General features: G+C 44.2%; 1 protein-coding gene across 3 annotated transcripts in view; it reads right to left on the bottom strand.

Annotated features, from left to right (window-relative positions):
• The window catches only part of Ppp2r5e (protein phosphatase 2 regulatory subunit B'epsilon), a 180,729-nt gene that overhangs the window by 53,787 nt on the left and 111,262 nt on the right, over nucleotides 1–15,680 (bottom strand). For 2 of the 3 annotated variants that reach the window (XM_004624797.3, XM_004624798.3), the window contains exon 4: nucleotides 5,838–5,939. In XM_004624797.3, coding sequence (XP_004624854.1) covers nucleotides 5,838–5,939 — 102 coding nt within the window. Of the gene's footprint in view, nucleotides 1–5,837; nucleotides 5,940–11,419; nucleotides 11,469–15,680 lie in introns of those variants that run through there. The other variant, XM_023702979.1, reaches the window with a different exon arrangement.

Genomic DNA, 15,680 nt, shown 5'->3' with positions numbered 1-15,680 from the left:
AGATATGTACACTGCGTGTCTATGTAGTAATACATAATTGTACCACATATATTAGAAAACTGAGAAATTTAAAAATATGTATAACAGTGGCACAGTACTTCGTTTTATTTATTTATTTACTTATTTAGGTGCCAGGGATCAAACTCAGGACCTCGCGCTTGCCAGGCAGGTGCTTAAACCACTGAGTTATGCCCCTGGCCCTGGTATTTCATTTTACAACATTAAAATGTTGTATTACATGTTAACAGTTTTGTGAAAAATAACTTGCAAAAACAGGTGTAAAAGAAGCATAATTTTCTATTTTAATGAATATCTTTAAGGGCTGGCTTAGAAGACGGCCTTTCATCTGCTTCTGTACTCGATCTGCCGAGCCACACTACTTCAGTTGAAGTATCAAGAGAAAACCAAGCCCCTACCTATGGGTCTGGCACTTGGAGAAAGGAAAGTGTTTCAGTACTCTTTTCATACAGTTGTTTGTGGACGTTCGTTGATACTACCCTGAAACTCAACACACTGCCATCTCTTAAAGACTCGCTGCAACACAGCATCCTGAACAGCGCCACTGAATTCACTGTTTTGCACTAACGGCCAACCATCTGCCTTGTGTTAATGCATTACCCAGGAGCTTCTCCTAACATCACTCACTCACCACCTGGAAAATACTGGCTCACTGAGTTACTGATTCAGGCTGTTTAAAATTCTAATTCTAGTGGGGCATGGTGGTACTGGGGAGGCTAGGGCAGGAGGACTGCTCCAAGTTCAAGACCAGCCTAGGCCATACATAGTGAGTTCCGTGGCTGCCTCAACTACACAGTGATACCTTGCCTCTGCTAAAAAAAGAGCTGGGGAGATAGCTCAGCAGTACGAGTGCCTGCCTGGCAAGCACAAAGTCCTGAGTTCAATTCCCAGGACAAAAATAATAATAATAATAATAATAATAATAATAATAATAATAATAAAATAAAATTCTAATTCTAAATTTTGCTTTAAAGGTTCTAATCCTATTAGTGATAATAAATACTATCAATTGGCTTCCTTGTTTGTTTCTCAGAAAACATATCTGCCAAAAACAAACGGTTCTGTTCAACAAAAAAATGATGTTTCCATTTAAGCAACAGAAGCCCTGGCCAGCCCAGCACACGCGCCTCTCCAGAGTGGCCACACACCGCGGCGTGCAGTCCACGGAGCTGTGCACACTGCCCTTCCATTGTGCAGATGTGTGCTCCAGGGCCACATTTTGATGAGATCAACAATTCCCACTGCTCTCTCAGGACCCTCCTGACTGACACACACACAGCAGTGAGGAACTCAGTGACCACCCAACCCGCTGCACTGTGCGCCCCAATCTCCACCAAGGCCCAGCCTTGGCTTTGAGTTTGCAGTTCACTGTGGAGAAGTGGAGCACACACATATCCCGAGAGCATTCTTAACTCTAACCACCACTGCTTTTACAACCAGTGCTGCAAATGGTAAAAAGACAATCAATACAGCAAGAAGAACAATACTGCACTACTGCTCTGCACTAATATCAAAGTAGTTTTCATCCTGACGCCACTGGAAATCAAGATTCAGGGCCCCCAAGGCTCTGCAAGCATCAGCCCCTTACAGCTACCTTGTGACTTCAGACTCCTAACAAATTAGGTTTGTCCAACTGCATTTTCACCTTTAAATTGCCTAAATGCAGAAAAACTTTTCTCACTAATCTGGACCTTGCTGAGGTCCTCATGCTATTTTCCTGGTCACAATAACACCCACTCTTGACTACTCAGGGGATAACATTAGCCCTACACAATCGGCCTTTTTTTTTTTTTTAAATCTTTCTTATTTATTTTATTTATTTATTCATTTATTTATTTATTTGGTAGAGGGTCTCACTATGCAGCTCGGACTCCTAGTGATCCTCCTGTCTCAGCCTCCTCAGAGCCGGGATTCTAGGCCTGCGCCCCCACGCCTGGTTTTGGTGGCCAACTCAGCACGCGCCAATTGGCCTCTTCAGAGTGGGTGCTCACTCTAAGGTTCTCAAGAGCATGCTCACTGGTGTCCAGGGTGATGTAACTGGCAGGACTTTCCACACACTGGAGGTGTGCTCTGGCTCCTGTGGTCCTGTCACAGCAGCTGCAGTTTACAATGCTTTGGTGGAAATAGCTCAGGCACCTTCTCAGTAAGCACAAAGAGGCTCTGCAGGCTGGAGAGACAGCTCAGTGGCATAAGCACCTGACTGGCACACACAGGATTCTGAGTTCGATCCGCAAGACCACAAGGGGGGGGAGGGGGGGGGCTTTTTGCTGAAGAGACAGATTATACCTCAGAATCAGAAATCCCCTTAGAGTTTCTAAAGGGAGACACCAAGGAAAGGGGAAAATCACTCACTTTTCAAGCTCACATAAATGAATTCTTAAAGAACATGAGCAAGAAAAATTTACATTCCAATTTTTTATTTTCCTTAAATAAAAGGGGGAGGGCTGGAGTAATAGCTTAGTAGTCTCAGCACTGCCTGGCAAGCACAAGGACCCGAGTTCGATCGTGGTACCACATGCCACATGTGGTGGCACACACTTGTAATCCCAGCGATGGGGAGGCTGAGACAGGAGGATCACTATAAGCGTAAGCAGCATAGTGAGACCCTGTATCAAATAAAATAAACAAAAGGAGGAGGGAGGGAGGGAGTCCTCAAGTGTGAAGCATTAAAAAAAACCTTAATTATAAATGAAAGTACTGCCTGTAATCCCAGCACTCAGGAGGCTGAGACAGGAGGATGACTGCCAGTTTGAAGCCAGTGTGAGCTACATATGAGTTCAAGGCCAGCCTAAACTGCATAATGAAACCCTATCTCAAAGAGACAATAAGACTAGGCATGGTGACGTGTGCCTGTAATCCCAGCTCTTGGGAGGCTGTAAACAGGTGGATGACTAGGAGTCCAATCTAGTAGTGAGACCCTGAAGACCCTGTAGACCCTTCCCTAAAATAAAAAAATATAAACACCTTACCTAAGAGACAATAAATAAGCAAGCAAGCAAGCAAACCTCCTACCCCCAAACAAAAAGTCCTGCAAAATCACAGACTTCTTCAGAAAACACATAAATAATAATCATGGCCAATTCTATAACCAGCTTAAAAGACACTATTACCAGTAAAGATAATAAAAAAGATCAAATAACATCCATACAGGGGCCGGTCAAATAGCTCAGCGGATTACAGCACCTGCAAGTAGGCGCAGAGGCCAGGGGTTCAATCCAGCAATCGAGACTGGGCATGGTGGCGCTACTCCCAGCTCTTGGGAGGCTGTAAACAGGTGGATCACTACAAGTCCAATCTAGTAGTGAGACCCTGAACACCCTGTAGACCCTTCCCTAAAAAAATACAAAAATAAATAAATCATCTATATAGTAGACCTCTTTGACACATTTAAACTAAAAATTTGTAGATTTAATATTATTTCGTCTATTTTTAAGTATCTTCAAAGAGTCACTTTATGTCATGACAATTTGGTTTGGCCCACAATTTAATCAAAAGAAGAGCTGCACAAGGAGCTTAGTGAGCCTGGGGACGACCTCTCCAAGTCACTCACTCCACTGCTCTCTTCTTCTCAGAAACTTACACTTTACTTCCAGGTAAGAGCTTATCCAGAAGAGAACGCATATTGTTAGTTATGGAATTCAAAAAGTAAAAACATCTCATAGCCCACTATGCCTTAATGAAAAAAGATACATTGCTGGGTCAACTAAAAAGGTTTTTTTGTTTTGTTTTGTTTTGTTTTCTTGCCAGCTCAGCCCACCCTGAAGGCAGGTCTGGCGCAGCATATGGTGCTGGAGATCAAACCGAGGTTCCCTACGTCTGCTTAAGCTTGCCTAAGCAGGCAGGCGCTTTAGACTGCTGAGCTATCTCACTGGCCTGAAAAGTAAAATACTGAATTTAGTCAAGAATAACTGACATGAAGGAGTTGCCATGAATATAAAAAGAGATTTCTGGAGTGCTGAACAGGTTGACAACTGGAGCCAAATGCAGAGCCGCCTCTCAGGGAAGGCGGGAAGGTGCCCACCTGTTCAGGAGACCCTGGGCTCCTGAGAGTGGTCAGGAGCCCCACAAAGCAACTGATGGCAACAGAGCACCTTCCAGTCTCACCTTGCTATGAGTGATGGATGATTTGTGAATTTTAAAAGTAAGTGTCCCTCACTTGATCCAGACTTGGTGGATCCCATCTCCCCTGGGGCTAGAGAAGGGACAGCAAAGACATCGGCCATGTGACAGCTGGTGACAACACACATAAGGGGGCGCGGGGCTGCTGCCCCCCACCCCCACCCCACTGCGCTGGCTCTGGGGATTCCAAAGAACTAATGAGTAATGTTCCTGCAGTACTCACAGTGTAGGCTGGACTTCCTCAATGGCATAATTTATAGCTTCAAAAATTAGCCCTGTATTTGATAGTCATTAGGTCCAGGAAGAATTGACTAAAATACTGAGTTAAACTTTACTGTACTTTGGGGGGCATTCGTATCAATAATGAGCATGATTTAAACTACTCAAAATCTTCTTACACATGGTCAAAGCACCCTAACTCTCTGGGACACAGAGAAGCCAACACGGTGACACTCTGAAGACAGCTCTCTCCTTGCTGGTTCTACCATAAAACACGAGGCTTTCCTGAGGAGGCTATCTTTTTCTTTTTCTTTCTTGTTTTATTTTTCTTCCAGACTAAACTGCAGTTTAATGAACTATGCCCAGGATTAAGCATAAGATAGGCCAAGCAATCCACCCACTCAAAAGCATGTGTTGGGATTTTGGTCTACCTGTGAAAAGCACAAACAATTTTACAAACTTCCTAGGCTGCAAATAGAATGTCTGGCACTTAAAAAAAAAGACTAAGATAGTAAATCAACTACAATGTTTCAGCTAATTTAATTTATTCAATCTTGGCATTAGGAGAAACATATCTGAATAAGAATTGAGAAACAGCCCCAGAACACCTCCTGTAACCAAGGGAAACAGCACACATGCACACCTGCAGCAACCCAGGGCTGTAACGGAGGGTGAGCAAAGATGTGAGCTTATGTCAAATACTCTGAAGCGGGGGAAATTTTCAGTACATCTTCAGGCCTTCACTCCCCACCGCACAGCTCTCTGCTTCTCAAACTGCGAACCAGTGACCCTGAGTCCAGCCTGCAAAGTTGGAGGCGCCCTGCCTGGGGCACAAGTCCACGAGGCTGTCTCCTTCTCTGCCCACCTTGCTTCCCACTGGGTCCCAAACTCTACAGATGCTCACATGGAAAGGCGGCTCTTGGGTTCAGACCTCCGTGATCTGTTCCTTTAGGAAATGACAGCCTCAAGAGCAGGTAGCAGAGAAAAGTGGAGCTGCACAGCAAACAAGTCCACGCACGGGATCAACACAGGTGGCCGGAGGGTGAAGGGGTACAGAGGGCACAGTGCCGGAGCCGTCCACATACCATCACAAGTGGGCAGCACGGCCTCTCTTGTAAAAAACAAAATGGGCCATCACCCAGGTTATTCCACAGCAGGTTCTTCCTTATGATCTTCAGAAAAGAACGAGCTATTGCAGTTTGGTTTTGCACTTCTAAACTAATCATATCCAACTGAGGCTAATGAGAACCCAGTTCTCTCCTCCAGACTCTGGTGGGAGGGATCAGAAAGCAGCCTCCTGGCTGAACTGGAAGGAGGACTGCTGCGAGGACTCGGGAAAGCACTGCACTAAAAGCGTACAGCTTTACCCTCTGGCACCCCTAATTACCACACACAAGAAACAAAACACACTCTCCAGCATCCCACTAAGGTGCTCTAGCCTGAGTCACTGGTGAGCTCAAGTACCCATCCATCCTTCTTACCTGGAGGTGAGGCCACGAGGCCTCCAGGGTAGGCTCATCTTCCTCTGGGTCAAACTCACTGCTGTCACTGGGCGGGAGAGTTCTAAATATATTGCAGGACACCTAGAAACAAACAAGCAATGGGTAAGCCAGAGCGGTACTTCTACAAGATGCACACGGCAATCCGAAGGGGTCCCCACCACCAATACCTCCTGCCCCCCAGAAGTGGCCGAGAGCACCACCAATGGGGTGTGGGAGCCTCTTTCCACCAACACCAGTGCAGGGGTGGTGGCAGGGCCCACCACCAGGCAACTGGTTGTCATTCGGCCACCCAGGGGTCCCGGGAGGCTGTGCATCTCATCAGACTTAGTTACTTACCTGTCATGCCACTAAGAACAACCGCCAATGGGTTCTATGCACTTTCCCTTTCAGGGGTATTCACAATTTATAAATTTATGGTTTAACTAATGGTGACATTTCAGGCATTCACAAACAATGAATCGGAAAAGATATTGCAAGACCTTTATGACATCTTTAAAATCAGACCTAACCTGTCCACACTGGGCTCACAGACAGCAATGACACCCAAATTAAGATCACTTTGTGCTTCGTACCACTATAAACAGGTCATTTCTTTGCCATGGACAATATGCAAATTAAATGCTAGCTGTTCAACAAATGGTCAAGTTGACAGTGACTACTGAAATAGGATGAAGAGATAAGGAATCACTAGGAAGAAAGTTTATTTTTAAACCAATTAACACTGTTCTCAGGATTCCTTCATTCAGATCTGTGCTGTTTCCTGTCCTCTATACTTACCTACCTCCTCCTGGTGACCCCAGTATGTCCTCTACCTGAAGAATAACCTGGGCAAGGGGAGACTATGTAGAAAGTAAAAAGGAAAAGGAAATGCTACACCTCAAGCCTCTGCAAGATTTCCTACTTAAAGCAGAAAATAGAGAGCTATAAAACACTGCTTTGAAAAGGGAGGAAAAAACCTCATATAAGCTGAATGTGTTTATCCATCCAACAAGTATTTATTAGGTGCCTATTATGTGCATGAATTGTCTTGGCACTAGGGAAAGCACAGGAACAAAAGCAGAGAAAAATCAGTGCCCTCAACAGTGACAATCCCAGCACTCTAGAAGGAAAGGGAGGAGGACATCACAAGTCTGAGCCGGGACAATTTCACAACTGAGGAAACCCTGCCTCAAAATTAGGGTAGACGGATGGGACTACAGATGTGAATCAGTGTAAAGACCCCGAAGGAAACTAGGTCACAATATCCCCATTTCCTAGCTATGGAAACTGAGCCCAACTGTGTAACTATAGAAAGGAGACTTGATGTTTCTTTTAAGATTTCACCTTTTTTTTTTTTTTTGACATTTTTTTTTTTTTTTTTTTTTACTTTGCCTCTTCTGGAGGAAATGCTTTCCTTTGAGGGGCTTATTCTCATGTTAATTTCATATCTCATGTTTTTTTTTTTTGGTGTGGTAGGAAGCCATTAGCAGATTTCAAATGGCAAAGTCCCCGTGACTCTATAAGTATCATGCCAGCTGCTACACACAGAACAGATGAGACAGGGGCAGTTGGAAGGCTGACAGTGCGGAAAGGAAGGTGGTAGCTGGGGCAAGGACATGGCAGAGAAAACAGAGGCGCTGATTCTGAAGATGGAAGCTGCTGCTAACCTTGATGCCAGAGGCCAAGAAGAGCTAAGGGTGAGTCCGACATTTGGGGCCATCTCCCCAGAGGAATGGCTGGGACAGGCAGTGGGATCTTTGACCACTCCAAGCGCTAGCAGGGAGCTCTCGAGAGAGTAGTAGCTAGAAGCGCCCCACACACGGGCCTGGATTTGTGGGTACAAATGTCAGGAGTGAGGTCAGGACCAAGTTGGCACATAGGGGGCACCTAAAGCTCTGGGGCTGAGGGCTCCCCACAGAAGTAGGAAGCAGAACCAGGACAGCGGGGCTTGAGGTGCCAACACTTAGGAATATGGGGGGAGGGGGTTGTGAATGAAAAAAAAAATTCAGGAGAAAAGGAAAACAGTCGGATATGACAGTGTTTGAAGAAGGCAGAACAGGGAGCTGAACGAAGGTGAGCACAGAGCGCTGGCTCGGGGCAGCAGTTCTGGAGGGCACCACAGCCCGGATCACCACGAAGAGGGGAATATCAGGTGCCAAGATCACAGGGGGACCACAGAGTCACAATGGAGCCGGGGTCCCCACGGCGCTCTAGAAAAGGAAGGAGGCCAACTTATTTGCTTTGGAGCTTGCATGACCAGATCGAAAGAATAAAAAAGATGACATTACAATCCTGTTACAGGTAGTAAGAGCATGCTAATTCTACTTTCTTTTTGGCCCTTCTAATAATTCTTAGAAACTATGCTACAACACTAGCAACTTTTCAGATAACCACCCACCTACCATTTCTCTTCCACCAGTCAGCCATACTGAAATTCACAATATGATGGCCCCTTTATTCAACTCTGAGTCCTCACTAAACTCAACGTGTGCTGGTGAGATAGCTCAGCAGACTAAGTGCTTGCTTAGGGAAACGCAGGGACTGGGGTTCAATCCCTGGCACCACATGCCACTGAGACTGGGCATGGTGGTACACCCCTGTAATCCCAGCACTAGGGAGGCTAAAAACAGGAAGATCACTACAAGTCCGAGCTGCATGGTGAGATCTTGTGCCAAATGCATAATTAATAAATAAATAAACTCAATGTGCATTTCAAAAACGAGGTATTTGAGGAAGGTATGGTGGTGCATGAGGCAGGTTTGGTGGTATATGCCTGTAAGACCAGAGCTCAAAAGGCTGAGGCGGGAGGATACCTGATTCGAGCCCAGCCTGGGCTACAAATGTGAGTTCCAGGACAGTCTGAACTACATAGTGAAATCCTATCTCAAAGAAAAAAACTAAGTTTTCATCCCAACTTATATATATTTACAGTACTTTTTCAATAAAAGTGTTTTCCTGTCCCAAGACATGAAAGTAAACTATGAAGAGGAGGGCAGGACTTTCTGAAGTAAAGTGAATCTCTTCCACTGGCCAAGAACATAACATGCAAGGGCCGGGGAGATGACTCAGTAAAAAGCACTTGCCTGGCAAGTGCAAGGGCCTGAGTTCAATCCCTAGTTCCGCAAAAAAAAAAAAAAAAAAAAAGATGTAACATGCAGCACATCTGTCTTCCTAGTATATACTAAGCACTCAACAAGCACTCACAAAATCTTAGTCTAGATACATTAATGAAGTTGTGTCTTATGGTTTTTACTTTAAACAAATTTCCTGAGTTTTCTAAACAATTTAAATATACCTAGGTTATTTATAAGATGTTTAAGCCTGTACAGTGTCCTGAACCTGGGGTCTTCATGTCAATAAAAGAAGGCCAAGTTGTACAAATAACCCAAAGCAGCAGGTAGGCCAGGAGATGCACGATTTCCCTATACACTATCATCTCTTCAGATCCACCTTCCCTATCACACTTTACTGTGCTCTGGGCTGGGCAATTCTGAGCTCACTCCGCTGGTGGAGTGGCTCTCCAGCACCATAGGAAAGAGCGCAAAGCACACTGAGGCCACACAAGTGGCCAAGCCCTTGACCCAGTCCAGCATACAGTAGGTGCTTAACAAAAAGTTACGCATAAGCGAATCATGGCTCCCACCCTTGATAATTTACCTAAGAAACTAAGAATCCAAAAGCTACTTAAAGCTGTCACTTGCAACATTTTCCAAAAAATATAAAACCAGAAACAATCTTTTTGTTCAACATCAGAGATATACATAAACTCAATGGAATATAAGGACTACAGCTATACAAAGTACAAAGTTTCTAATAAATGACAACTGAAATTGTACAACTATAAAGATAAGCATGTGAATGGATAACAAATGAGAAATTAAAACCGGTACTAAAGTGGGAGAAATACAGATGATAAACTAGGTAGTTAGCTGCTGTTCTTCTTGGGGTTCATCAAATAGGTGCTAAACCTTTAAAAGGCGTACACGCACCTTTCATTTCAACATGAAAATGAGCTCTCACATTTGTTATAGAAGACTACTGCTATCAAGACAGGGTTAAAAATCAGAGCCTTTCACAATGCCTTCGAATTTAGCACATTTATAGAATACATAAATGGCGAGATTAACTGTACAGGCAGGCTACAAATCATGAACTTCAAACCAGGTTAGCCATGAGTGAGCTAGAAGCAGGGGAGTTGTTCTTCTCTAAAAAAACAGGGCTGGGAGCTCCATGCCTGTCAGGGGAGTTGTTCTTACCATTTTGCAAGGTGGGGTGGTGCACACCAGTAACCCCAACACTCTGTGAGGCTAAGACTGCAACTTGAAGCCCAGCCTGGTCCATTTAGTAAGACATATCTCAAAGTCAAAAAATGAGGGTAGGGATGCACCTCAGTGTAAAAGCCCCAGGCCGGATCCCCATACAAACATCTGTACATATATACATACATCTCCATTGACTGTGACAGCCTGTATTGTGAGGCCAGTACAGGGAAGGGGCACTTGCACTCATCGGATTTGTAAATGGATTCCAAAATTTACAAAGGGTTAATAAACACTGTCCTCAAACCTAAGTTTGCCTTCATTGGTTTGTCCTTTGTTCTCAGCAGTCACTTGTGATTCCCAGACCAAGGTGAAGTGATAGATGACCAGGCACTATGCTAACCAAGCCACCAGCATCACCTCTGCCACACAGCTAGGCCAAGATGCATCTTCTACTCTGTGCACTCAGGAACAGACTTCTCAAGATGAACAGAAGAAGTTTTAAGGTCTATCAGAAGCTCTGAGGAAGTTTAATGCATTTCACAGCAAGACCCAATAGACACCGAATAAGCGGGGCTGAGAGGAGGCAGCATGAGCACATCTGGATAAGCCCTTGTCACGGGTGGGAGAAGAGGGCGAGGAGCTCCACGCGCGCAGAGCCTGCAGCGTCCTCTCCTTCCAAGACTCACCCCTAGCCCTCTTCCTTGCAATAAAGAAACTGCGAGGCTAGGAGTTATGAGTGCAAGGTGGCCGTGTCTCCACCAGGTTCTCTGCTGCTGCTCCCAGGGGCATGGATAGGCTTGGACGGACCTGGCTTTATTTCTGTCTCCTCTCACCTCCACTCACTCTATTTTTACTATTCTCTTATTATGACACCTTTCCAGCCCCATCATCTCCTCCTTAGGACTTTGGCTGGTCGGTGCCTCAGGCTCGGTGTCCACCTCCTGACGCCCTCCCTCAGGGAAGCAACGCTTCATCCTCAGGCACCACACATTCTTATCACCCAGGGTCTCCTCTCTGGTGCTGCTCTCACTTCCGTTCCCTTTACCTCCCCCAACCGGACTCGGAGCCCTCCCAAGATTCCTCATTTTCACCTCTCAGTGCCTGGTGCAGGCTATGCAAAACTGGAAATAACCAGTGTTGTCAAATAAAATACAGCAGACCAGTTAAATCTGTTTCATCTAGACAACAAATAATTTTTAAGTCCGTAATATCTGGGACAATGCTAACACAAGTACTTGTTATCTGAAATTCAAATTGAGGTAGGTGCCCTGTATTCTGCTAAGTCTGTACCCTCAGATTAAATGAATATTAATTAAAAACCTCTAGGGAAGAAGATGCTGCAGGCATGGTCTAGGACCAAGTGATGGCCTTTGCTGATGAGGTTCTCTCTGGGCTACTCTTGCACACTTCATAGTTTGCTGGTGGCTGCTATAAATGCCAGTGGGAAAAACATTAACTTTAAAGCCTTGGCCAAATGTGAAAGAGGATGCTGCAAAGTTCCCAAGTTTATGGCCTGATAAGCAAAAGAGGAAGAAATATGTGAACGTATTTTTATCAGTTTTTGATTAAATAACTTGTTACTTTTGTGTGTAATAGCGAAACACTACTGTTGATATAGTTAAACAATTATTCAAATAATTGTAGAAAAAATAACCCACTGTCCCCAATCCCTTAAAAATTTTCATAAAAACTACCAATTTTACAACGTGATTTTCATTGACATTTTGTTATTACTGCTGCTGTTTATGAAAAATAACTGTCAAAGAACTAGCACATTGTAAAAGAACAGCATGTCTAGCACCTCACAGTTTCTAACTAAATAGCTGCCAGGATCAATAATGAACAAAGCAGAAAGGACAATACAGCGAGAGTTACTGACAAAGAATTAAGGAGTATTTTATCAATAGTTAAAAGTGTTTTTAATAGTTTAATTCTGCTTGGCCAGGCATACCATGCGATCCGAGATGCCTGGTATCACAGTATAACAAGTCCACTTGTGCTTGTTACACTTTACCGTATTATTTTCTAGGTGACCAGGTTTCATCTTTCTCAGATAAAAAGGGTAACTCAGGTAAACAACTATAAAAACAAAATTAACAGCATCAGCATCAGAGTTACAGTAATATTTTCTTTAAAAAAGGACTATATGAATGGTGATGGGAAATATTCAAGCAAATTAAAAGGTGCCATTACTTCTTGAGCACTTCTTACATTACCCAGAGCAGAGTTTTTTCATCTTTTTCACTCAATAATCATTTTATATAAAAGAACTAAAATGATTTAATCAAGTATTTACAACCCGAGGGGAGACCCAATAAATGCACAGTAAAAGCTAAATCGAAAGGCTGGGCATGGTGGCACACCCGGGATCCCAGCACTCGGGCCTAAGCTCTGCCATGAAAGAACACATCTAAGAGCTATCTGAACTTATGAAATCATTAAAATCCTTAATTCTGGGGCCGGGGAGATGGCTCAGTGGAATAAGTGCTTCCCTGGCAAGCGCAAGGACCTGAGTTCAATCCCCGGTTCCACCAAAAAAAAAATAAAAATAAAATAAAATCCTTTATTCTGCCATAATGACATGTTCTTAGCACCTAAGGGGAAGAAATTTAATTAAATCCATTTGATAATTTCTTAAAATTTTAGGCAATCAATTACAGGTACAATTTTATTCTCAGGTTAAATATTTTAACTGTCACTGGCGTACACTATAACTACAACTGCGGGACAAGAGTATTCAGATGTTATTATCCCAAACGCGTTCACATGGGTTCAACCCAATCCTGGGAACCAAACCACCTTCCACAACGCCCTCGTCTACCACCAGGGCAGGTCTTGGGCAGGACATGAAGGACCACCCGGAATGGCACGACACACAGACGTGGTCAAGGCTCTAAAGGCTGGCCACAGTTTATCATACTGCCACAGCCCTTGACACGCCCACTTATCCAAATACAACGCACAGTTTACACGTGACTAAGCACTATGCAACTGCGACACCCGTGAGCTTTGTTTCACAGTATCAGGAAACATGCAGAAGGACTTAACATGAGATCTCCAAAGCAACTGACCACAACCTTGTGGATTCACATTCCCCGTCCAATTCTGAATCGGGATGAACAGGCTTTTGAGAACACAGCAACTATTTTACTACAAATGAGTCCCCAAATGAGGGGAAAAGTAGCTTAACAGGCAAGAGGATAACAAAATTTTAAAAGCTTTTAAATACTTATATTGTTCAATTTTAAAATATACAGTCAGAGGGCTGGCTAAATAGCTCAGCAGATTAAAGTGCCTACAAGAAGGCACAGGGCCCAGGGGTTCGATGCCCGGGCCTGCCATGTAGGCCCCGCCTCCCCAGGGCACGCTGAGACAGCTATTGGACTGGGCGTGGTGGTGAACACCTGTAATCCCAGCTCTCGGGAGGCTGTAAACGGGCAGATCACTATGAGTCCGATCTAGTAGTGAGACCCTGGACACCTTGTAGACCCTTCCCTAAAATAAAATAAAATAAAATAAAATAAAATAAAATAAAATAAAATAAAATAAAAAATATAGTCAGTATTCAAAATATTAGAGCAATACAAAACTCAAGTGGGTACTGCTTCATTAACTCACAATGATGTCATCCTTTTCACTTGTATTTCATTTATCAAGTTGTTTCTTTAAGGGGGTCTTTATTTACACTGTAAGATTATACAAACCAAAAGGAGAAACCTGTCTTGTCGTTGATCCTGGATTGAACCCTTCCACACTGGGGTACAAGGCCCAGCTCTTTTTAATTTATTTTGAGACAAGGTCTTGGTGACTTGCCAGCTGGACTCAAATTTGTGGTCCTCCTGTCTCAGCCTCCCAGAGTGCTATGATTATAGGTCTGGATCATGCAGTAGCAGAAATCTATTTTTTGCTGTTACTGTTACTGTTACTTCTGCTACTGCTGATAGCAAGAGTGTTTAGTCAGTAAGTGTAATGAAACGGCACAACCAACTTAAGCATATACTTAAGCAAATAATTTGCTTAAGCAAATTTGGCTCCTTTAAATACTTGAGTTTCAGCAGAAGGTCACTGCCAACTGTGGGGGGGAAAAAGAGAATCTGTCCTGAGAAATCAAGAACAGAATCAACAGAATTTGAATACAGATCAAATGTAAACACAAAGGGAAGGCCTGAGAAACCTGCCAATATTTTACCATAAAAGCTTTACAAAAGGCAGAAACAATGAAGGACACAATCCTTTGTCCACTCTCCTTGACATGTGGAATATCCATCAAGTGACAGCAATGTCCCCTAAGGTATCATAGGGGAAGAAATATGACTCCAGTGGCAACAAGACACAAAGGCAAAGAGGAAGTCACTCCACTGCCCCCACCGCGCACTGGGACCATTCAGGCCAACAAGCAAAGAAAGTTCACAGAAGCAGTGTTCGTAATAGCCCACATTGAAAAGACTCTAAATGTTCACTGAATAGTGGAAAAGGTAAAATGAGTGAACTAGAGGGATTCATTAAAATTGTCGCTACATTTTACACAAGCATGAGTGAAAAGAGCGGCCGCGCCCCCCTCCCAGACATAGGTCTGATAGAAGAATTACCCCTCTCCTGACACAGAACACCCCTGGATTGAGAGACTCTCAAGTGGCCTGCTGCTTTCGGAAAGGCACCACTGCTCTCATCTGCCCCCAGGCTCGGACGCCTGCCAGTTCAGCCTCTGCAGAGTGAGCCTTCAGTCTCCACTGGCGCTTGGGAGGTGTCCCGGCACCTACGCAGGCCTGCCCATCTCCTCCTTGGACCCCCGCTTGCCTTCTCCTTGAGGTGTGCACTGCCAAAGCTCCTTGGGGGCTCCTGGGGCGCACCCTGGTCACACCTGCATTTCCCGTGCTGCTGCTTCCCACTCAGCTTTCTCTGACTACCCGAGGCAGTGACCATGTTCATTCGTTCTCTGGCTTCTACACTCTTGGCTCCAGGATCTCTCCGTTTTCTTTCTTTTTAGTAATTTTGGTGAGATGTTAAGGAGGAAAGGAAGTAAACAGATGAAACTGTCCGATGCACTCTACTCATTCAAAAGTTCATAATTCTTAATACACTGTTTCTTACATTTTCCGGTAGCTTGGGCTAACTCAAGTAATTTAACCATCTTATGCAAATATGCCAATTCCTTTTTGGAGGGAAAGGACCCAACAGAACAAGAAAGCCTAATGGCAGCTGCTCTGGTGTCAGCCAAGGCAAAATAAAAAGGTTCATGGCATTTCCTGCCCTCAGAATCAGCATTAGCTGTAGTCTCACATGCAGCAAGATGCAGTGGTGCCTCAGTTCATGAACTTAATTCTTTCTACAATTCTGGTCGTAAAGCAAATAGGCTAAGAACCAACTCAAATTCAATGGTTAGATTCAATATTGATGTTGTAGGGAATTCTGATTCAGTTCTCATCCAGTTTAGACTGCAAACACGATGGTGGATAGAATTAAGTTCGTGAACCAAGGCACCACTCAGAAACAGAATCTGGGGACACTGGAGGCGGAAGTCAAGGGAATGCCTCCAGGACACCATTCCACCCAATCAACAACAGCCACAAGTGTTAAAAAA

The sequence above is a fragment of the Octodon degus genome, unplaced genomic scaffold (genome assembly GCF_000260255.1).
Source record: "Octodon degus isolate 3935 unplaced genomic scaffold, OctDeg1.0 scaffold00007, whole genome shotgun sequence".
NCBI classification, from domain to species: domain Eukaryota; kingdom Metazoa; phylum Chordata; class Mammalia; order Rodentia; family Octodontidae; genus Octodon; species Octodon degus.
This window is presented reverse-complemented; position numbering and strand designations above follow the sequence as displayed.